Consider the following 22,973-nt stretch of genomic DNA (forward strand, 5'->3'; position numbering starts at 1 on the left):
ATTTTGTGATCAAAGGGAAATGAAAGCAGGCATGTCAGACTGATATGGAAAGGCCAGACATGACACACTTGTCATGAGCTTTCTTGTGGGAATATTTTGTCATCTCAACACCACAGCCTTACTTTTCCGTGACTATTAAAGGGTTGTTCCGCAATAGATTGGTTTTGACAGAATGAAAAGACAAGTTTTCTAATGTGGACACAGAGTGACCGAATTGACAATAGTTCCAATTTGAAAGTTTTCCTTCATGAGGGGCAACGACGGGGCAGTTTTATTGACTTACTCTTTTGGGGAATGGTATTAAAACCTACAGCATATGAAAAAACAACGGTTATAGTCGGCAGCAGTATCCATTACGAGAGGCAACACAGTGAGTTAAGTAGGCTTTAGCCCCAGTCAGTGGATCCATAATGCGTCGATGGACGCCCCGCCCCTTTCATCATGAATAAATAATCTACAGGTCGACGTGTCTATTGGCTGTCTCCATCTGTCATCCGGCTCTGAGTTCACTCTTCAACAAAACAAGCTGTGTAAAGATAGAATGAATGAAATAGACTGAAACGGGAAGTTATGAGATTATTCTTTCAAAATAAAAGCGGGAGATGTAACAAATTAAAATGGTTTCTTCATTAACTTTTTATTACGTCTTATGTGTCCATTAAGGGAAGATACCCGAGGCAAAAACTGTTTTTTCATGCACTGGTCAATTTTGACATTGTACTATTTGGCTTCCATAACATGTTGTATTTTAGACTAGAAGAAGTAAACATCCAAATATTTATTTTACTAGTTTGTCTATTTGTATATGTAGCTTTCTCCTGTATTCACCAAACTTGTAATACAGACATATTTTTTTAATGGAAATAATTAAATGGGGAAGTTTCCTGGTGATATTTATTAGAGTATTGTCTTACCCTATTCACCTGTAGTGTCTTCAAAATGTAATTTTACAAAACACATCTTTAAAGACCGTTTTCTTTAAATTTGTTTTTCCTCAGACTCTGATCCAGAAATCTCCACTTCAGTAGCTCTTACATACACCAAACTTTACACTTTCATTCCTCTCTATGTTCTGAAGGTTGTTACAGAGGGGTTTGTTTGTATATCATTCATAACCTGAACTACATTTTATTCCAAAAAACATGGCAAAAATATATTTTATTTATGACCGTTGACAGTATTTTCTGATTTATGGAGTTATATAAATTAGATATCCAAAATGCCCTCTGTAAAAATGTGTGACTCTAAGATGTCAACAAAAACAAGACATTTGAACCCTTTTTTTTCCAATCTTCAGATTTATGTTCTGGGACTTTATGCAAATAGCACATTTTCACACATAAACCTGTACAGTTGATCCAGCTACTTCACTCCAAAATTTGACCCTAAAACAAATTTCGTGTGCATATATTTTATTTAGAAAGATTTTACCGGATATGCTGTAGTTTTGTTTTCGCTAACTTTCCAGTGGAAGTCGGACAGCTTTAGAGCTTGAACTCATCAACAAGCCGTCTCAGGCTGGCCCATCACGGCCAGTTGTTCTTTTCTCTTTCCTCTCCCTCGTTTTTTTGGGGAGTCCTGTTTTTTCTCGCCCTCTGCCTGCAGTCACAGTGGGAGTGGGTGTGTCGATGCGGGCCAGTGCAGCCTAGTCGCTGCTTGTGCGCACTCTGAAAAAGAGGAAAAAGTTGATGATGACTTTAGAGTGAAAGCGGCCCGCCTCGGAGCAGGCTAACCGTCTAGGAATGGCAGTTTGGACCAGAGCGGACAAAAACGGCCAACTCGACCTTCTGCTCCGCGACCGCTGGATGCGAGTGGCCGCCGAACTCACCCGAGAAACGCTGACTTTAACGGCCGAGGCGGAGGCAACCGGACAAGGGGGAAATCACTGGGACTACAACAACTCTTCGGCAGGCCTACGAAATGGCATGTCGAACGGAAACGACCCGGGAACGAGTCCGGGGAACCCTGGCCGCGGTCCGTCCTCAGGTCCAGACCAACTCCAGAACCAGAACCACGGGGGTAGGGGGCGCAGTGGCAGCCCGGGGCGCGGGGGTGTCAGTCGAGGTCAATACGACGCCAACTGCGGTCCGAACAGCCCCGGAAAGTACCCGAATAACGGCACAAACTCTGAATTTGGAAGCCCTGGATCCAGCTACGGCAGTCCCGGGTCCAGCTTCGGGTCGAGACAAGGCGACATTCCCGTCAGCCTGGACGGCTCCTCGGAAGCTGTGCGGAAAGTCCGAGTTGTCAAACAGGAGTCTGGCGGGCTGGGGATCAGTATCAAAGGTGGGCGCGAGAACCGGATGCCCATACTCATCTCCAAGATCTTCCCGGGTCTCGCCGCCGACCAGAGCCGGGCTCTCCGGGTGGGCGACGCGATCCTGTCGGTGAATGGGAACGACCTCCGGGAGGCAACGCACGACCTGGCGGTCCAGGCGCTGAAGAAGGCGGGGAAAGAAGTAACGCTGGAGGGTAAGTTGGCCCACGCGAGCGCGAGGACTTACAAAGGCCGAGATTAGACTCCTGTGGGCCGGCTACACACCTCTGTACATTACTCCCTTTTTATAGAAGTTATTGGCGGGGGCGTCATTTGGGTTTGGTACTTTTAGAATTAATATAACTCATATCTGCGCGAGTCGAACCTGAACCTCAGACTCAGAATTCAGTCTGACTCAAACTTAAAAAAAACAAAAAATGATTTTATATATATATATATAAATATAAATATATATATATATATATATAAATAAATAAATATACTAGTTGCTTTGTCCCCAGAACTGTATGTGTAAAAGTACTTTAAATACAAGAATAGCTGAAGGGGCTATATTAACAAAGTAATAACAAAGTAACAAGAGGAGGCATTCATCAGCACCACACCATTGCTTCCTTATAAATTAGACTAGTAGGATGTACACTGCCATCTCTAAAGCTTTATGAACTTCCTAGATTCTCCACACTTTCTGTGGGTTTCAACTTTCACCACACAAAATATCCATTACTGCAAGACCTTCATGATTCAACAGCATCCATACTGCCATAAACCAAAGGGCTCCCAGCTGATCTATGACCAGAGGAGGAGGGGCAGGGTTTAAATCAAATCAACTGAACGGAAAGCCTTTGATTAGTGTAAACAGGAGAGTAACCACAGTTGTGGTCACAGTCCGGGGTTAGATACATTGTACTCTGTCTATTTGAATGGCTGCGGGTTGCTGAAGATAAGAGGTCACTGTAAACGGACGCAGATGAGATTTGTCTCCGTGAGACAACACTGATTCTGTCCAGGAGAGACACAGAGGGAGCCAAAAACATGCAAATGATCTGTGGGGAAATCCTCATGTTGCACCGACATAGAACAGAATATACAACCAATTATAGTGTAACGCAGAAGTGTGTTAAAGTACAACTGTATAAGCATGTCCAAAACAGTAGCATGTAAGGATATGAATAATCAGACCACGTAATGATGTGTTGAATATTGTTTTTGAAAAGATAAGTTTGTTATTGTAGGCTTTTAAATGAATCACTTAATGATCTTAAATCATTGGCGGCCAAACTATGGCTCAGGGGCCAACTGCGGGCCGCTTCCCGTTTTCCAATGGCCAGCGGTGAATTTTTTTTTAAGATAAACTAGGATATGGTTTGAGCATATTTCTAATATATTTCTATTGAACTCTAGTGTTCGCTTCCATTTTGAACAACTACTCGACCTACATTGATTACTTGTCGGTGAAAATATTTACCTCAGTTAATCGGGTAATATTGGTGGAGCCGAAAAGATGAAGGATAGCGAGCGAGTGCCGAAAATTTCAGAAACGTTGGGAAGGTTAGTCATTTTTTTACAGACGTAATGGCGAAGTTTGTTTGCTTAATTTGCGAGGAATCCATTGGGGTGATGAATGAGTATAATGTTTGGACATCTGTCCCACACTTTGTATACTGGCACGTTAGGTTTTCTGGTCTAGAAACGCAGATGGCAAACTACGCATTCACTATTGTTTGGCCCTGTGACTCCTGCTATTTTTCTGCATATGGCAAACCCGATTAAACCCTGCCTTAAATAGATCCAAGCGTCCAGGCTTTGAATCAAATGACAGTGTGTGACGTGAAAGCAGCCAGCAGGTGAAGAACACCGAACATCTAGCTGCTAAAGAGCCAGATGTTTTTCTCAGGAGTTGGTGGAGACCAAAACGGAGCTGAAAGGAGGGCTGATATTAGACTTCCGTTTGTCACGTCACCACAAACTTCAAGTGAATGCTGCTCTATATCTGCTGCATGTGAGATAATTAAGTGGCTGCATATTTCTTTTATGTTTTCTGACAGACAATGAATTAATGCAGCTCATACACTTCATACACTTAGAAAACAGTAACTGTTATCATTTGATATGAGAGGTAGATTACTTATTTATTGTCACCATCAAAAAGCTTTAGAGTGTGCTAAACCTTAGATGGAAGAACCATAATATAGATAGTGACATACAGGTGCTGTAGATGGAGGTAGATTAATACGTTAGCTCGGAGTACTGGCTTCGTTCTGAGACTGCACAGAGCTCCATCGAAATAAGTTGGGATCATCCTAAACGGCGCCGATTATAGAACAGTTCCATCTTTAGAAAAGTGGTAAAAAGAGTGAATCTGAGGGAGAGAGTTCCACAGAGCCCTTGGGGGGGTTTCGGAAACTTCAGGCCAGGAACAGCTAAATGCAGCGTTTAATGGTTCGGAAAGGAACGCCGGGTGAATACTGACGAGCAGGAATTGTAGTAACGAATCAATGTGTGGCACATTTCCGCTTTAGTCAAAAATAGGGCCTGTTTCTGCACCTTCCAAAATACACCAAGGTGAAATGTCCTAGAATCTGTAAGCCCTCCACTGTGCTGAGAAGCTCTGTATAAAATGTTTGGGTTTTCACCCAACCAGAAATGACCCAAAATATTGTGTTGTTTCAGTTTTTTACCAGCTGGTTGATGGAGATCTCTAGATATGCAGACAGGAACACATCATGTATCACAGTAGAAGTGTATCATTTTAAAACTGCTGGAGGAATTTGGCCTTTTGAAACTGACATCGGTACGGAACACAAACATTCGCAGCGACTCTCAGGCGCAGACGGGAGGACGGGGCCCTCCGTTTCGGAAGAATGTGTCAGCTGCCTGTCACTGTTTGTCAGTTTGAGACAGGAGGCGAGCTCTGCTATTTGTGCACTGGCTCTTCCTCCCAGTCCCTCCCCTCTCCCCCATCTGTCTCTGCCTCCGCTCCCACAGCTCTGAGAAGAGCTACAACACAACGAGACTGGAGGTTTTCCAGAGCGTTGCGCCGCGTACACGACACATAACCCCCCCGCAGATATTCTCACAATTAGCTTAGGTGCCCCACATTCCTGACCTCCGCTTGCATGTGCATATTTAGGGCAAAGGTCAACAGCGGCGGCTTGGATGGTTCCACACTTGCAACACACTTTCAGGGATTTGTATTACTGGTTCTTGCATGAGGGGAGAGAGAAACGCATAGTGAGAAGGTGATGGATGCGCCAAACCATTTCATTAAGAAGCAGGTGCCTGAATAAGTTGTCAATGTAGTTCTGTCCCAAATATACTGTATATATACGGCTAAAGATAAATATCCACCATAAGATCATTTGTCTTTTCGACACTGTAAATCAACTTCCTGGTCTCATGTGTGATTATTCTCAGTTAAAGCTACACGACGCAAAGCTCGATTCCAGTGATTCACATTATCTTCTTTAGTTTGATTCAATCTTATTTGTTTGTACCCGAGATGGATATTCTTGTCACGCCCCTCTAGATTAAACGTGTTTCAAGAAAGTTTTACTGATATCTGAGACGTTCGTAAAGAGAACTAGATCAAGAAATCATTCAATCAAGTTTGATTTATATAGTCAAATGCCATTCAAAGTGCTTTACAAATGACTGACAATACGAAAACATGACCAAAACAGAGGGAAGATGAAGAGATGTAATACACACCAAATTATGTTTAACAACAATTAAATAAATATAATACAACACTGAAGTAAACACTGAGTAAAAGATTAGAGCCAAATAAAATCAAATAAATACACGTCTTGGTTCAAGTTCAGTCATTTTGTTGTTTTAAAAATATTGAAACTGACTCGTACTAGAAAAGTGCTCAAACAAATGGTCCCATTTTACTAATAGTTAATCAAAGAAAAGAAAAGCACTTGTCATGATGATGGATTATATATATTATTTTTCTTGCCATAGATGAACCTTTCTTGCATTGTAAGCATGTAGGCTTAATCTTGTGGCTGTCAGAGTTAGGGCTGAGCAATATATCAATATTATATCGATATAGTGATATGGGACCAGATCCCGTCTTAAATTTGGGATATCGTAAAATGGCGTAAGTGTGTTTTTTTCCTGGTTTTAAAGGTTGAATTACAGCATAATCATGTTATTTATTTATTTTTATGTTATTTATTTATATATCAAAAATCTCATTGTGACTACTCTACAATAATCCCTGCAATATCAATATTGAGGTAGCTGGTCAAAAATATCATCGCATCGCCCGGCCCTAGTTAGAATTAAGGTTTGTTGGCTAAAGGAATGATTGAATATTAGTTCTTCTACACATGACATGACATATCCCAGACTGACGCCGCTGGTTAATTCTCCCCCCCCCCCCTGCCAGCTGACTGACATAATATCCCATATGTCCAAATGATTAGTTGTAAGCTTGTGTCTTATTGGGTTAACCCGGGCGGTCAGTGGATGGAGCCCTTTTGTGTGAGTAATTGGACAAACAGCACATACCAGACACAGGGGCTATTGATGAAAACAGCCCTGACGAGGAACAAGTCTTTTCTTTTGTTGCGAGGCCAACACCGGCCGACCGTCCGCTCACCGTGTCGCTGGCTGTCCTTGCGGGGCGAGATATGCCCAAGGGGGGCCCATGAGTCTGCACAGCCTGATATGGGCCACGTCAGCTCCGTATGAGCTCCGATGCCTGTGATGTTCATCTGCAGATACAGTATGTCTCTGGTGACCAGCCAGAGAATTCTAAATGGACTCCTGAAATGTGACAGACACTGACTAGTTTGCAGTAGTTTTGCTGACACCAAAACAATTAGCTTTTTAGAGTTATTGCTCCATGGAGTCAGCTAATGAGAGCCATTTTAATGCTGTCTGAGGATGGCAACAAAAATACCCACACAAATTCAACAGCATTAAAATATGCAAAATTTAAATGATTTCAAACAACAATTATCTTTAAACACAAGTCTTACTTAAAGGGTCAGTTCACCAATTTACATAAACACTGAGGTTGTGTTTAAAGTTGTATACTAACGTACTGCATACTACTGTATGAGTATGTACTGTAAACAGCCTGTTAAATTAAGTATGCCATTACCAGCAGACTGCTCAATACGTCTTGTCTGCGTCACGTGACTGTATCGATTACCGGTTTAAGCTAACGTTGAATGTAAATTATTTATCACATATGTAAATCAACATGAACTCTCCCACTCAATATAATATCTTCCAGTATTATTTAAGGGAAATTTGAACTCTTAAATACTTTAGTGTTAAATACAGTCTATTGTCTGCAGTACATTATACATGTGACCTCCTTGGTTTGAACTTTGAATTGTGCTCTAACATTGCTCGCTATCATTTGTAATTCTTTTATTCAATGGGTTAATTATTTTAACTGTCTGCCTCGAGAGCCGCAATGCATTTTGGTGCGGTTAAATATGTCCAGTAAGCTCACGCTCTCATAATTACAACTGAAAAGACTATCTCCCATAGACTAACATTGGAAAAGTGACGTCTTTAACTTAGCAGATTTGTTTTTTCTTTTTATTGAATCAACTTCCCAGCACAACAACTTAAATAGCCTTTACTTTATTATAAATCATCAGGCCCCAGAAGTTGTAAAATGCACTAATTTTCTGTCCATGTGAATGAACCAGAGACTGAGAGCTGGGGGGCGGGGTTAGAGGAAATGCCAGTGCGCTTGCCCTATGGGCCAGTTGATGCTGAATATCGCCGGGAGATCTGGGTAATTTTATACTTAGCTGTCGGGAATGTTTTGGTCACCACTGAGCAACTTTCATAGAAATGAAATAAGCTGAATCCAGTTCTCTTAATACAGCCAAGCTTAGATATTCTTGCAAATCTAGTAAACATCTGGCCATTTCACACGTATACAAAATCTACATACTATGCAGCGTGGATGCACTACATACTCAATTTGACATCATACTTAGTGAGTATTGTAAAGGGACTCTATATTTGTTGGCAAAAACACAACTCCAAATGCTAATGTTCCTCTGTATCTGCTTTAGATGTATTGTTTGCGAACACAACATGTCAAACAAGGTTGTTGTGGAGTTATACTTCCACCTAGAAAGGAAACAAACTTATCAGAATCAGAACCGTTTATTTTGCACATACAAGGAATTTTACTTGGTGGATGGTGCATAACATTAAACAATCAACACAGTGCCCTGTTAACTTTGTGTATAAGGTCTGTTAACCTTAGTCCCCACATCCTGTGTCAGGTAGGAAAGTGAGTCTAATCGAGTCTCCTGGTTTGTAAAACCTGACAGGGCTTGACATTAAGGATCTTCCGGCAAGGAGCTGACATGTTTTACCGGCCAGATAGCAAAAATAACTTGCCCAAAATGGAAAACGCACAATTCAATAGAGTAGCAAAGTAGTAGTTAGTTAGGTACCATTAGTCGTTTTAAGTAGTCTTATAAGCTGCTTAGAGTCATAATTACCTTTCTAATATCTATTTTATATTGCTGAGACTCGTCCAAAACTACATTTTACAGGATTACATTTGAAAACCTCAAGATAACATTAACCTTCGCCCAATACTCACTTAACTGTTTAGAGCGTGAATGCACCATAATATAACTAAAAGGAACCTCCGTACTTTAGCTTTTAGCTCCATTATAGGCAGGACTGTACTGGAAGAGACTCTGTGCTGTCTGCAGAAGAGCTGGTCACTGCGAAAACAGCAGTGACCAGCATGATGGGAATGAATTACAATATAATACGTGTCTGATTAAGTTAGTTGTCCGAAATGCTGCTATCTCGGTTATTTAGCCAAGTATGACCGTGCTGCCAACCAGCTGCTAACAGCTATCGCTTACTAACTATCGTTCGCTCTCCTTTTGCCGTTTTAAACAGATTTGTTGTTCACAATGTAGCATTATGGAGGAATGGGCTACTAGAAAGCATTAATGCCGATCTCTCGATTGCATATTTTTACTGAAGCCCTGCTCCACCACAGCAGAAAGCATCCAGCTTTTCCTCCCTGTGGGGACATTTGTAATCTTTAACAGCCACTACAGTAGAGAATGACGATTGTGATTATTTTTTGTCCATAATCTCTTTTATCCTTTGTAGAAAGTTGGCACACATATTCAAATACACATACACTGAATGCGCTGGCCTTTAGAAAACTGACTTATGTAATTTCATGGTGTTGCAGATAAACACACTCTTGTGTTTACACTTCAACAGCGTGATTTCCCAAAGGCTTTTCCTCTGATCCAGGTGAGAGGACAACAAAGAGGAGGGTGCAGGTGTGACTCTGTGTTTGAGGGATCAAGGGAATGCTTCCTCTTGCTGTGACCTGTGTGTGAGAGATACTTTGTCTATAATAGAGTGCTGCAGGGTTATGTATTTTTGTAGGCCAACCAGGAAGTCAGCATCACACTCTTTCCCTTCACAAGCAACCAGTGAGATTGTTCCATTGGATTTTGGACTATTGCAGAAAATAAGCTCTGTGGCAAATAAACGATAATCTTCACAATTGGACTGATTTTTGAAGCGTGAATGCAATCGGCAGAATTCAAGAACTAACGTTAGGCTATAAAGGAACTCCACCACGGTTTGACATCCTGGATTTATCCTTCAAACACATTGTAGACCAGAGGTAGACAACACGGTGCCCACGGGCAACTGGTTGCCCGCATGGACCACCAGAGTCGCCCGCAAGGCATGATCTAAAAATAGCACTAGTCACCATGGAGCTCCGTCTAAAAATTTTACGTACTGTTCTTTTTGAATCAAAAATCCAAATGGTGGGCACTTCCCGGTGGCGGGGGTAGAGGCGAGGCATCGCAATCCGACCGAAAAGGCCCAGACTTGAGGTTTGAACGCGGGCGCCCGAAGACGTTCGGGCACCTCCGAGGGTTGGATCCCCCCTCGGCTATAGACGAGACTTTTTACTAGTGTATTCGTGGAGAAAAAGGTACCGTTAGAAAAGCTGGTGTCGGTGACAACAGACGGGGCTCCCGCCATGACGGGCCGGCATGCAGGATTTATTGCGCAATGCAAAGGTGACCCAGACTTCCCAAAATTTGGTGATTAGTACTAATGTAATAGGATTCATTTAAAAATGTGAAAGAGTTGATTTTTTTAATCTTACATAACTGATAATTTGTATAAACATGGGACAGAGTTCATGATTTGTTCAAAAATGTTACAAAGGTAGTGGTTAGTACAAACGAGACATGATTTGAAGATATGGGCGTTAATGATTTCCTAAGAAATGTTAGAAGTGATAATTTGTACAAAAATATATCTGGTGTGATTTTTGAACAAAATACACAATTATTGTGAATAATTAACATTGACATGTGATCAGACAGTCTCTTCACATATGTTATTATTAAAAGGTGATCTGTGCAACTGTTATCCAGGAAGTTTGTATCAAACAAGTAGCCCTTCATACTACTCGGTACCCTTGAAATAGTTCTCAGTTTCAAAAAGGTTGGTGACCCAGACCCTCCTGTCTGCTTCTCTCTGAAATCGCTTTCGTTTTCCAAAAATGAGAGATATTTATTCAGGGAGTGCAGTTAGTGACAGTATGGGCTCCATGGCAACGTAGCTCTGACAGCTTGAGGGAGTATCAGCAAGGAGCCCTCTTACAATGTCTTTGATAGGTAGACTTTTTTGTCTTTGGTAGTAGGGCTGGGCAGTAAACTGGTTCAACCGGTATACTGGTTTTAATTTCCCGTATGATATGAATTTTTCATATACCGTCATACCGGTGCACAGCCGAAACAACTTCTGTCGCTCTTCAACAGGCAGCAAAATATATTGTTCGGAGCTGTGAGCGCTGCTTCTTCTTCTTCTTCTTCTTCTTCTTCTTCTTCTTCTAGTTTTATGGCGGTTGGCATCCATCTTATTGGTGCATTACCGCCACCTTCTGCTCCGGAGTGTGGATCAGACAATAGACTATGAGCACTACGGTCGGAGCTAGTTCTCTTAAGTGTATTAAGAGGGACCCCTAGTCATGGTTATAACTTTATAACAACAATTAACAACCCACAACTAATGCTCTTTAACAGGGCAAAACACCACACACAACAGTTTGTGACACATAAACAATTTGCAACACTAATAATTGTACATTTATAAAATTTCACCGCCGAACTGCATGCTGGGTACAGCTCGCTAACAACAGTCTGCTAACAGATGGGAGAGGCTCTGTCGCTCCAGTAACGTTACATTAAAGAACAGAAAAGAGCGATGCAGGATGAACAAAGACTGAACAACAAACGGTATTTTGGTTAGACACATATGCAACGCTGATTACCGTAATATGTGTGGTATTTGTTATAAATGTACGTTGGTACATAGAGGGTGATAAGAAGCTGTACTAGGAGGGACTTAAGACCCAGGGGAATGTAGGTGAAGGAAACAGGAAGTGACGAAACGGAAGACACACCACACAAACAGCTGTTAATCGCTCGCTGGCCGGTTGGCCGGCCGGTTCTTTTCGCCGTTAATTAATTAATGCTTTAACGCGGAAAAAATAAATACCGTGATATACCGTGAAACCGCCAGAATCTTACAAAATACCGTGATATGCATTTTTGGTCATACTGGCGAGCCCTATTTGGTAGTATCAAAAAGTTAGATAAATAAAAGTCCGTTTAACTCAATAGCTAACTATAAAGTACAACTATTTAATTGTTTAAACCAGAGAAATGAACAGTAAAAGCCTTAAACATGTTCACAATGCTATTGTGAATGTGGATACCAGAGGAGGGACCACATGAGGACATATATTCCACCACACACACACACACACACACATTCTGACACATTGTTCTCATTAGGTTTCTGGCACAAAGGGACTTCGAGAGAGGGGTAAGGGAGGGAGAGAGAAAGAAAGAAATAAAGAGGGAGCAGACAAGATTAAGAAGGAAAAGACAGAGGTAAGACTATGAGAGTTAAGGGAAAGGATGGAGGACAGGGATGAAGAACAGGAGGGAGAGAGGGACAGCTAAAGAGACAGAGGCCTGTAAATAGAGAGAGGAGGGATGGAAGAGAAGAAAGGAGGGAGGAGATCGAGAGAAGAGTGAGAGAGAAGCGAGCGAGGAGAGAGCAGCAGGCCAAACCACAGGGGAATTTATTTTGGGGGGGAAATACAGAGGCTGGGGTCTGACTGCCTTACTTGCTGCTCTGCAAGCTATTATTTTGTTATTTTGGCCATACCGTGAGATGATTACTTGTGTGTGTGTGTGTGTGTGTGCGTGTGTGTGCGTCTGTGTGTGGTGAGAAAGAAGAGTGAAAGGCGGGTAGTTTCATGGATAGCTTTTCGCCACAACTAACGCCACAACCAAATATGTGTCGAGTCAGACTCTTCTGCCTTTTTCACTCCTCCTCGTCTACGTATTATCCTTTTTTTTTCTTCTGTCCATCCTCTTGCCGGTTTTCCTCTCCCCTTCTGTTGCTGCAGGCAGAGTGGTGTGAAGGGGATTGGGTATTTATTATGCAGTCAAGCAGAACATTTTTGAGAGTTAAACTTTCCAAACTGCAATGAAAAAATGTTCTAATTGCAAGCGAAATAAATTTGTCATTAAAATGTATTAAAGCGAATCCAAAGTTTTTGTTTGCTGTCGCTCGTGGGCGGAACCTACGCTGAAAGATGCAAGACACATTGCCCAGTCTAAATTGGAGTGACAGCTTGGCTCTCCACTGCCATTGCACAGCTTTGTTGAATGCTCGATTCTGATTGGTCAATTATGACAGTCTACCATTAATATGGACACAGGTCTGATCATGGACTCTGGAGGATCATGTCGGCTTCATTAAAAAAATTAATTTAAATCATTTTTTTATTAATAAAATAATTTAATATATATATATTTTCTGTCAAATTATTGATTTATTTAGCAATAATTTTTTGCCAACTTTTAGATTTGCAAACAAAATGTTTTTTTGCAAGTAGAATAAAATAGTGATTCAAATGTATTAATGCTAATCCAAAAGTTTTGTTGAGCTGAATCTCATGGGCGGTGTGGGACATCTATTGGCCAGTCATTTTTACATTAGTAAAATCATTTTAGAATCAATATTTAAATTTCTTTTACATGTAACTTCTGTCAAGTTTTGGATTCACATTAATACATTTTTAGCACATACGTATATACTCTACTTGTAATAAAATGTTATTTTGATTGCAGTGTTGATCATTTTACGATACAAACTTTTACTTCAGTGTGGAATGTTTTGCACTCAACCCTATTCTGTTTGGTTGCATAATAAAGACACAGAGGTAACCCCACAGAAGGGAGGCGGTTGAGCTGGCCTCATGGGATGTTGGTTGGCATGTCTGGGGAATCTCCTTTTCACACATTTTTGTAGATGCATACACAGAGGCAAAAGTGTGTGAACACACACACACACACGTTGAGCTGGTAGTCCTCTGTGTACAGACCTAATTAGAAGCAGAAGTGGAGCTGACAGAACTAATGAGTTCATTTTACAGCACCAAAGTAGAAAGAGATAGACTAACAGACATGTGATGCAAGCAGAAAGCACTAAATCTGTCTCTAATGATGGAAATATCCAAAAAACGTTTGATCTGAGATGGACAGAAAAGCCCCAAATGCCACTGTAAGTGTCCTCTAATGAGCTGCTGGTATTTCTTATATTCCCATAATTGTTTTCTAGGGCTTGGTAGGGCTGAAGAATCACTTCTGGAAGCGACAATGTAGCCGGTAGAAACGGCACAATGGATAAACCTGTGGTTTGTGGAGCATCTCAGGTGTTCAGAGAGGCTACATCGCAAGACCAAGGATCTGATTTCTGTGGCTGCATCAAAGACTGCGACCGCTCACAGCCCTTTTATTTAGCCAAACAAAAACTTGAATAGTAGCAGATATACAGTGGTCCACACTGCCAGCATATTACACAACGGAGCATTCACGAGCTTCACGGCAGCTGAGCGTTTTCTCAACCGACATTCAAGAAGCGTTGGTCGTGAAGTTATCTGACAACATAATCTGTGTCAATACATTTATTATACATATTGTATTCAAATCATAGAGCCAGAGAAATGGAGAATATTATGGACAAGTTTGTCAGCACCTTATTTATGGCGTCACATTTAGAGATGTTCCAATACCCTTTTTTCCTTCCTGATGCCAATTCCGATACCTGAACTTGCTAATCGGCCCATAATGAGTACCGTTCCGATACCGGTGTGTTAAGAGACAAAAAAGTTTAAACGGGTCATAATTCCCTCTCTTAAATCTATTTTATATTACTGTCAAAACATCTTAAAAAATGTCTGGATATTTTCCACCAAAAACAAAATTTTACAAGATTACATTTGAACACATGATAACATTATAATGTACTTTGTAAATGGAGCTTGAATGCATCGTAATGTAACTCAGTGGAACCCCTGTCAACGTCAGCTGTTAGCTCCGTTATTTAGCCAAGCAGGACTGTGCTGCCCACCAACTGCTAACAGCTAATGCTAACTAGCTCTCCTGCTGATTTTTGTGCTGATTTGTTGTTCACAATGTAGCATTATCAAGGAAAAAATACATTGCATGGGAGTGTTTAACCATATATGTGTAGCAAGCGATCAAGTAGCAAATGATACCTGTTGTTGTTGTTGTTGTTGTTGTTGTTGTTCCTGTTTAGCTTAAATGGGGATAAATTATATATAGTGATATCTGATCGATACAGCATTTTAGACTTTATCAGATACTGGTATCAGAATTAAAACAAGTCTTGTCTCATTGTTACTATCTGCTTCTCTATTGTTTATTTGAGGGACATCATCAGCTGGAGGTTGCCAACAGTTTCATAAAATCCAGTGGCAAGATTTAAGAATTCTGAAAAACTAACCAACTCTTCATATGATGTTTGTCAGTGCTCACTCATAACAATGATGATAACCTGCTTTCACGTTCCCCTTTACAGAGAACAACCATCATTGTGAAACTCCCTGCCAGTGCTGGGAAATGAATAGTTCCCATATCCTCTTTCCCTGTGCCGCTGATTAAAAGGCTTGTTCTGTAAAACATTAACACATATGCACATACAGTTTTCTGTAGCTTTCTGTACAGCTACCCTATTTTTCTCAAATCAGTCTGACATTGAATAGATAGCTACAGAGAGTATAGGTATGGGTTTTGTCTAACTCAGACTTTCCCGACATCATGTGTGGGAGAGCTTTTGATATTTATATACACAAATAGTGTGTTGGCTTTTGCCTCGTCCTCAGATTGAGCTGATTTACCTGTCACAGATGTTAGAAATGAAGCCGAGAACTAACACTTTTAAAGGTTTGTTTTGAGCTTAATTTCTTTCACATTTATACAGCGACTTTTAGACCCACAAGCCTGCAATTGATTTCATATGTCGAGAGATAATTTTACTGCACTGGGGTCCCCCAAGGCTCCACTCTGGGTCCCTTACTTTTTGTCTCGGCTTCTTGCTGTATCATCACTTCTGTCAATTGCCTGGTGCATGTTGGTCATCATGCTCATAATCACAGAATCAAATATGCCGTATCTGAATTTGCATATGCACGACTAAATCTCAATTTAATGTGAATGAGGTCTGAACATCGCAACACACCATGGCTCGCGAAACTCAGACCAAACTGTTAAACTAGGCTGCAGTGATGGATTACGAATCACGATTTGGTTACTGCTTTGCCTAATTTTCACCTCAAATGTTTGCAGAAAGATAGTTTAGTGTACTGTTTAGCTGTAAAATGAGAGTTTGCGACCCAGCCGCCATGGTGAAAACAGTTGTGTCAAAACCGCCTCGTCCTTCCTTTTGTTTGCCGGATTTTTTGTGTATCACCACCATCATAACAGACTGGATGTGATGATCAGTCAGGGCCGCCCAGGATCATCAAAATAACCCCCCCCCCCCCCCCCGGCTGTTGAAAAAATCTAAGAGTGAACTATGCCAATGTATTTCATAAAAATACAATTGACATATTACATACAAATATTTAATTCTCTAAAAACAAAATCTTCTTCTGCTTCCCTTTTAAATAGCTCACGTGCTACTCACTGCCAAACGTTGCTTGTTAAAATGAAAACATAGGGGCCCTAGATTGCCTGATGTCGCAGGGAATTGGACCTGGTGACAAGCATTAAGAATGTGTCTTCATTCCCTGTAAACTACATCCCAGTTCTTTATATACTGTGGTCATTAGAGTAGTGACCATTTTATTAAGTGCAGGATCATAACTACCATCGCAAATAACTGCTGAACTGCGAACAGATGACTCGAACGATGATGCTCAGTGAGCTGCTCGTCTGATATGTGAAGATGTAAACATGCACAACCACAGAGAGCCCCTGGTCTGCTTCGCGGACGGAAAATAACTTGGCCGAACATCTCTGCGGCAAATCCGATTATTAAACTGAAAGCGGAGCTTTGCAGCAGAGACATCCTCTTCCGTACGACCCTCAGACATAAACATGGGCATTCGGGAATGCTCTCACACTCACTCACTCACTCACTTACCCGAACCACTTACGTCTGCAGAAATGATGCCAGACCTTGTCGGTGTGGTTGTGAGAGCCGCTGAAATGAGCCTTCGGTTTCTTGGCTGGGTGCCTCGGCGTTACTACCAGCCCCGCCTTGTAACTCTTGAGTCATACACGGCGTAATGTACGCACACACAAAGCATGCAGGGACTCATGCATCGTGCAGCTCTCTCTGGCCTCTACGGCTCAGTCATGAACTGTTTGCTGAGCTCATTTCAGAGACTTTATCTTTCTGCAGCTCTCGTGTACACACACACACACACACACACTCTCGCACAAGCCAAACCTAATATCCCGGTCGACATTCAAGAGTGACCTCACCTCTTAAGAGTGGGGTTTCATACAACGACCCGACGCTCCAATGCACACACATACCCATACAATCTCTTTCGTTTCTCGTGTTCACGCTCAGACAAGTAGATTGTGACGGCACGCATCGGAGGAAACACAGGAGATGAAATGGGCACGTGCAAGGGAGGATAAAAGATCGCAACGAGGGCCACAGAACCATATTTGGAAAGGGAATCCATCACTTAGGAGCGACCTCATATTTCTTCAAGATAATTTCACAAAGGGGACCACTATGTCCTTTTTAAGACCTATTGAAAGATAGCAGGAACTGTTTACATTACAAGTTCTTGGCCGTAACGTGACCAGTATCCTTTCTATTTGAATAACTCGCCGAATGAATAATCAGGTATGATTTAAACTCGAGCTTGGAGCAATCTGTTTTCCGTCCCACGTGAATTTACAAGCTGAGCGTTGACAGAATCGAGCCACAGCTTTCTGCGACTGTTTGAAAAGTCTCACCCTAACCGGGGCCCCAAAGTGTATTTAAGAGCAGATTAAGTGCAGACTTCTTCCAGAAAACATCCCAGAGTGTTTCCTTATGGCCTGGTTTTACGACCGGCCGCACCATATACAGTATCCTGAGTGACTGGGTGTTATTGGGCGGAATCCCACTGACGGTCAAAACCATCAACACACTGTTTCCCTTCGAGATCTGTGGATGTGTAACAGCTGTTCTAAAAAACTCCGGCAAACCTGGCGTGTTTATTCTATTACGATAAGATGTATCTGTAGGTCTTTGCTTGATTTGGCCGATTCAGGGAGGATTGTTGTACCTAGGAAAACTTGAAGGGAATGCTGTTTGGCTCTTGTTGTTGCTCTGCGAGACGACAGAGGGTGGAATAGATTATAAAGCAAATTTGATGCTACATTTTAAGAGTTATTGGATACTTATTAGAAACTTTTAATTTTTGTGCAGGTTAAACAAATTATGCTGGTTCCAGTTAGGCTTGGGATGTTATAGACAATTTCATATCACGATCATTCTGGCTAAAATAATTATGATTAACAATATTATCCTGATAATCTTTATAATATGCTTTAAATTCTTTAAATGGCACTAAAACCTACTGGAATCACTTAACCTTACATTGTGTTTAAAAAAAAAAAAATCTACCAATAAATATTACTTAAATAAGGTAATCATAGATCATTGGGTCCTCCTGCATAAATATAGGATGAATGCAAAGAAAAAATAGCAACATTGTCTGAGTCTGTTCACCATGATCAACTTTTCATTTATGGTCCTATCATTCTGTATGATATGATATGTTTTGTTGTATTTTTAGCTCCCACCCAAGTGGCAAAAAACTATTTATTGCTGCTTTCAAATTGAAGCTACGAACATTAGAGACGTTCCAATACAATTTGTTCCTTCCCAATACCGATATAGTGCTTCAAAAACAAAACTCTGTAATATTACTTCTTTTTTTAACAGCTGAATAACTATAGATCCTGCGTGGATGTGATATGATTGCCAGCATTGTTGTATGGTCTGGTTCAGGTGAAACCCTTAGCAAAACATGAACATTTCGAGAATGACTGCCAGAAAACTTTCTTCTATTATTTGGTTTGACAGATTTTCCAAGTGTAAAATATTGCTATACGTACATGTTACACTTTTCCGCAAGCACCCGTCTGATCGGTACTGAGCATGTGCAACCATAGACTGTATATAAGAAGTGGATGTAGTCATCGTGACGTCACCCATTGGTTTGTGGACTGATGTTATGAAGCCTCGAGTTCGCCATGTTGTTTTTTGTTGCAACCAATGAACAGAAGTTACCATATTTGGAATGCGGAGGAGTGACGTAGAGACGCCATATACTGCTCTGGTAGCGGCATTGACCTGTCAATCACAGTAAGCCCGCCCTAAAGCATACCCTGTTTTATGGTCTATTTGAATCTAAATGTACCATAATATAATGCCCATAACATAAATGGGCTCACTGTGATTGACAGGTCTCTGCCACTACCAGAGACGTATACTCTAGTCTACGTAACACCTACACATTCAATATGGTAACTTCCATTCATTGGCTGCAAAAAACAACAACATGGCGACGGCCGTAATCCAAGATGGCAACGGCGAAATCGCCAAACTCAAGGCTTCTAAATGGCGGTCCATATACCAATGGGTGATGTCATGATGACTACTTCCATTTCTTCGATACAGTCTATGGTTGTTCCTGTGTAATGTATTGAGCCGATAAATATGATAACGTGGTATCAGATCAGTGCATAGACTTGCGTTCTTGCTGATCCAGCATTTTAGGCATTATCAGAGACATTTCTGATACTGGTATCGTATCAAATGTAGCATACAGTACCAACGTGAAGCTTGTTTGTCCTCCACAGTGAAATACATCCGCGAGGTTTCTCCACTCTTCAAGAAGCCGTCCCTGGTGGCCGACCTGCCGTGGGACGGCGTCCGCCCACAGTCGCCCAGCTACAGCGGCAGCGAGGACTCCGGGTCGCCCAAACACTGCGGCTCCTCCTCCTCCAAAGACAGAAAAGTCATTAGCCTGAAGATGTGCTTCATCAGCAGGAACCTCACCATGCCCGATCTGGAGAACAGGTACGATGTGAAAGAAGTTGTTGAGAAGCAGCTGAGGAGGTGTAATAGTTTTTTCTTCCCCCTGTATTTTAACTTCTGTAAGACATAATGATGGTGATGAATTGCTGTTTGTGTTTGTCATTCAAGAAAAAGATCATGGAATAAAGAGTAAAAATATGCATGAGCGGCTTAATAACATAAGCATTTTCTGATAAAGGACCACTGATCAGATGACAGACATCCTTTGATTCATAATAGCAGGTTTTGCACCCAAATTATTTGATCAGTTCGGATGAAGTCAAGTCAAGCAGCGCGGCAGAGAGGAGAGACAGAGAGAACGAGATGCCTCAATATTAACCGATTTACACGTCATCAATTTTGATCAGTTAAGTATTATAGAACCTTTATAGGAGTAGCCCGTAAGACTCAACCTTACACTTTATTAGTATTGGTTTACAAAAGGACTACTTCACTTGTAATGTATTTTCATTTCAATAAAACATTACGTTAAAACAAACTAATATCCGTCACACAGTTAAGATGGAATAAATATGAATGTAGAATGTCAATGAATTAGTGCTCCTAAAGTTTGTGCCGTTTCTGAAATTGTTCCCGCTCCTAGTGGAAAAAGTTGAATATATATCGATTCCATGAGAAAAAGGAAAAAACAAAAGCAGTGACAACTTTCGTGAAAATTAGCTTTTTCTTAAACTTTTTCTTACCTTATTGTTTTTTTTTAAACAGAAAATGAGTTCCACTGTCATAGAACATGTACAGTACCACTCACATGCAAAATGATGGCATCTCTGGGTAACTTCTGAAAATAATATCTGGCATCCCTATCCTGTTTTTGGGCCCTAAATTAATCGTTAAACCTGTCAAGTTTCAATATTCCATCATTTCCTTTCATTGGTCTAGGATATGGACACAGCTCAAAGGAGCATACATAGAACAATTATATATTTAATAGCTTGTTTCAAGTAAATTTCAAAGAATTAAATATATTTTCAACGGAAATGTACCCAAAGAGATATTTCACACTTAAAAATCTTTCAGAAAGCTGATCACTTCTGACCTTAATAGTCCCCTTTTTGGATTGTGGTTGGTTCTTTTCCGTGAGAACTTGACATGAATTTTTGTCTCATTCCTGTGTGGGGTTGCTGATACAGTTCATATGTGTCCTATTCAGACTTTTGGAGCTCCATTCCCCGGATGGCCAGCACACGGTGGTGCTGCGCTGCAAAGACGGCCCCACCGCCAACTCCTGGTTCACCGCCGTCCACACCAACATTGCCGCTCTGCTGCCGCACACCCTGGCTCACATCAACGCCTACCTGGGGGCCTCGTCTTCAGCCGCCACCAACCCCCATCTCAAACACATCGGCTGGCTGGCCGAACAGGTATCTTGGTTTAGCGGCTTGGAGACAAAAATGCATTGCTCGTCAACGTCTTGGGTCCGTGTTTACTTCCTGTCAGCTGATGTCATTCACATACAGGAAATAAACTGGGACACATTTGGATTGTTTACGTTGACAACGGTGAAGTGGTCTATACAGGGGATAAGCAGTTGCATACTGTTTTCATATACCTTTACTCTATACCTAAAGAAATTTTATCTCTGAACATCGAGTTCATGCGCATACTTAGCCTAGCCTAGCTTATCACAAATGATGGAAGTAGGGGAAAACTGCTAAGCTAGCTCTGTTAAAAGTGAAGAAACATGCCTTCCAACAGCTGCAGTACTGCCTATTGTATTGTAGCATCTAAAGTTATTGTATGGAAAGCTATTCATTGATACGGCCACAACTACGGTTGGGCTCCAACAACCTGTTTCATTTTGGATCCGGTTGAAGGTCGGCATCTGCATGTGCTAAACTCTGAGGCTAACAAATCTCTAATCAAATATTTTTTCTTTAGTGAAACTATCTATCTTATCGTGTTATGATGGTGCTCCAACCGTTTGAAATGCTAAACATAGCCATGCACCCAGTTTGGTCAAGAAATACTGTTGCTCCAACACAAAGATGTTCCTACAACCAAAACCACCACATTTCTATTTCTATATTTTTTGGATAAGGCATCTTTAGGTTTGAGGTGTAAGTACTTTTTTATTTCAGACATGTTTCAAAATAAAATACGTAAGAAATGTTGAATTATGGTATATTTCAATTAAAAACTTGTTATTTATACATATCAAGGTAGACTTTTGGCCAAGATAATTACACGATAAGTATTTTTTTATCAGCACATGCTTTGATGCTAGTGCGGAAATACAGTGCATTTTCAGGTTGGATAAATATAAAGTTGAAACACAGGTTGCTTTGAACAGGAAATAGCATCAGTGGTTTTTCAGTTTAGTTTGCCACAGTACCTATTTCATTTCTTCTAAATCACTGCACATACACAGATCTCAAGCATATACGCTGGCATTTCTTCTCTGCAGCAACACACAGGAAGAGTGTGTTTTCGTGAATTAGCTGTAGTCCTAAATTTAAACATGTCCCTTGAAAAGTGAACCAGGGCCACTCTCCATTCCCTCTGAATAATATATTTTCCCTTTGATGAAGTGTCCATTCAAGGCCATGTTGAATGCATGGATGTCTGGCTGTGTTTATCTTGACCAGGCTCAGACAGGAAACACATATGCAAGTTTCCGTTGCATTGCACCATTTCCTGTAGAGCCCACCTACTCACCATGGCTGCACCCACAAACACACTGTCTGGTTTTGATGTCATTGCTTTTCACTGTAACTCCACCAGCACTCCAGTCACTCAGCCATGACTCAGACAAACACACACCGCCTTATTTTTATCACAATGCTGTGAAAATTCAGGTCAGACTGTCAGGATGAGCTACTTAACTCCTCTGTCGCTGTACTCCGTAAAAAGTACATCACTATTAGGGGTGTAACGGTTCACAAAATTCTCTCAATACAGCAGAAAAACAGAAATGCCATTATAAAGTATGTTCTTTTTTTACTTTGTACAATGATGGATTCATTTGTGTACAGGAAGCTGCAGCAACTCCTGTTTTGTCTTTAACACATGGGCTGCTGTTGTGTTTCTGTATAAGAAGGTCACAATCTCTCTGATCTGCTGCACTGCCATTGCTTTCTGAGACGCTAGATTAATGACATCAGCCTATTTGTGTCGTTACAGTCAGCTAGCTTTGTGTAGTCCATGATGTCCGGCCGTCTGTTGTCAGAGCATGTTCGTACAGCCTGGTTTTCCACTCCAGAGTAGCGTC

The 22,973-nt window shown here is 41.2% G+C and overlaps 1 protein-coding gene across 1 annotated transcript in view; it reads left to right on the forward strand.

Annotated features, from left to right (window-relative positions):
• The first annotated feature begins 1,447 nt into the window (after positions 1-1,447).
• The window catches only part of sntb2 (syntrophin, beta 2), a 34,656-nt gene continuing 13,130 nt past the window's right edge, over positions 1,448-22,973 (forward strand). Inside the window, exons 1-3 of the mRNA XM_031868127.1 lie at positions 1,448-2,472; positions 19,528-19,747; positions 20,916-21,126. Coding sequence (XP_031723987.1) covers positions 1,743-2,472; positions 19,528-19,747; positions 20,916-21,126 — 1,161 coding nt within the window. The 5' untranslated portion in view covers positions 1,448-1,742. The remainder of the gene's footprint in view (positions 2,473-19,527; positions 19,748-20,915; positions 21,127-22,973) is intronic.

Source organism: Anarrhichthys ocellatus, unplaced genomic scaffold, assembly GCF_004355925.1.
Source record: "Anarrhichthys ocellatus isolate YVR2014 unplaced genomic scaffold, GSC_Weel_1.0 scaffold41, whole genome shotgun sequence".
NCBI classification, from domain to species: Eukaryota; Metazoa; Chordata; class Actinopteri; order Perciformes; family Anarhichadidae; genus Anarrhichthys; species Anarrhichthys ocellatus.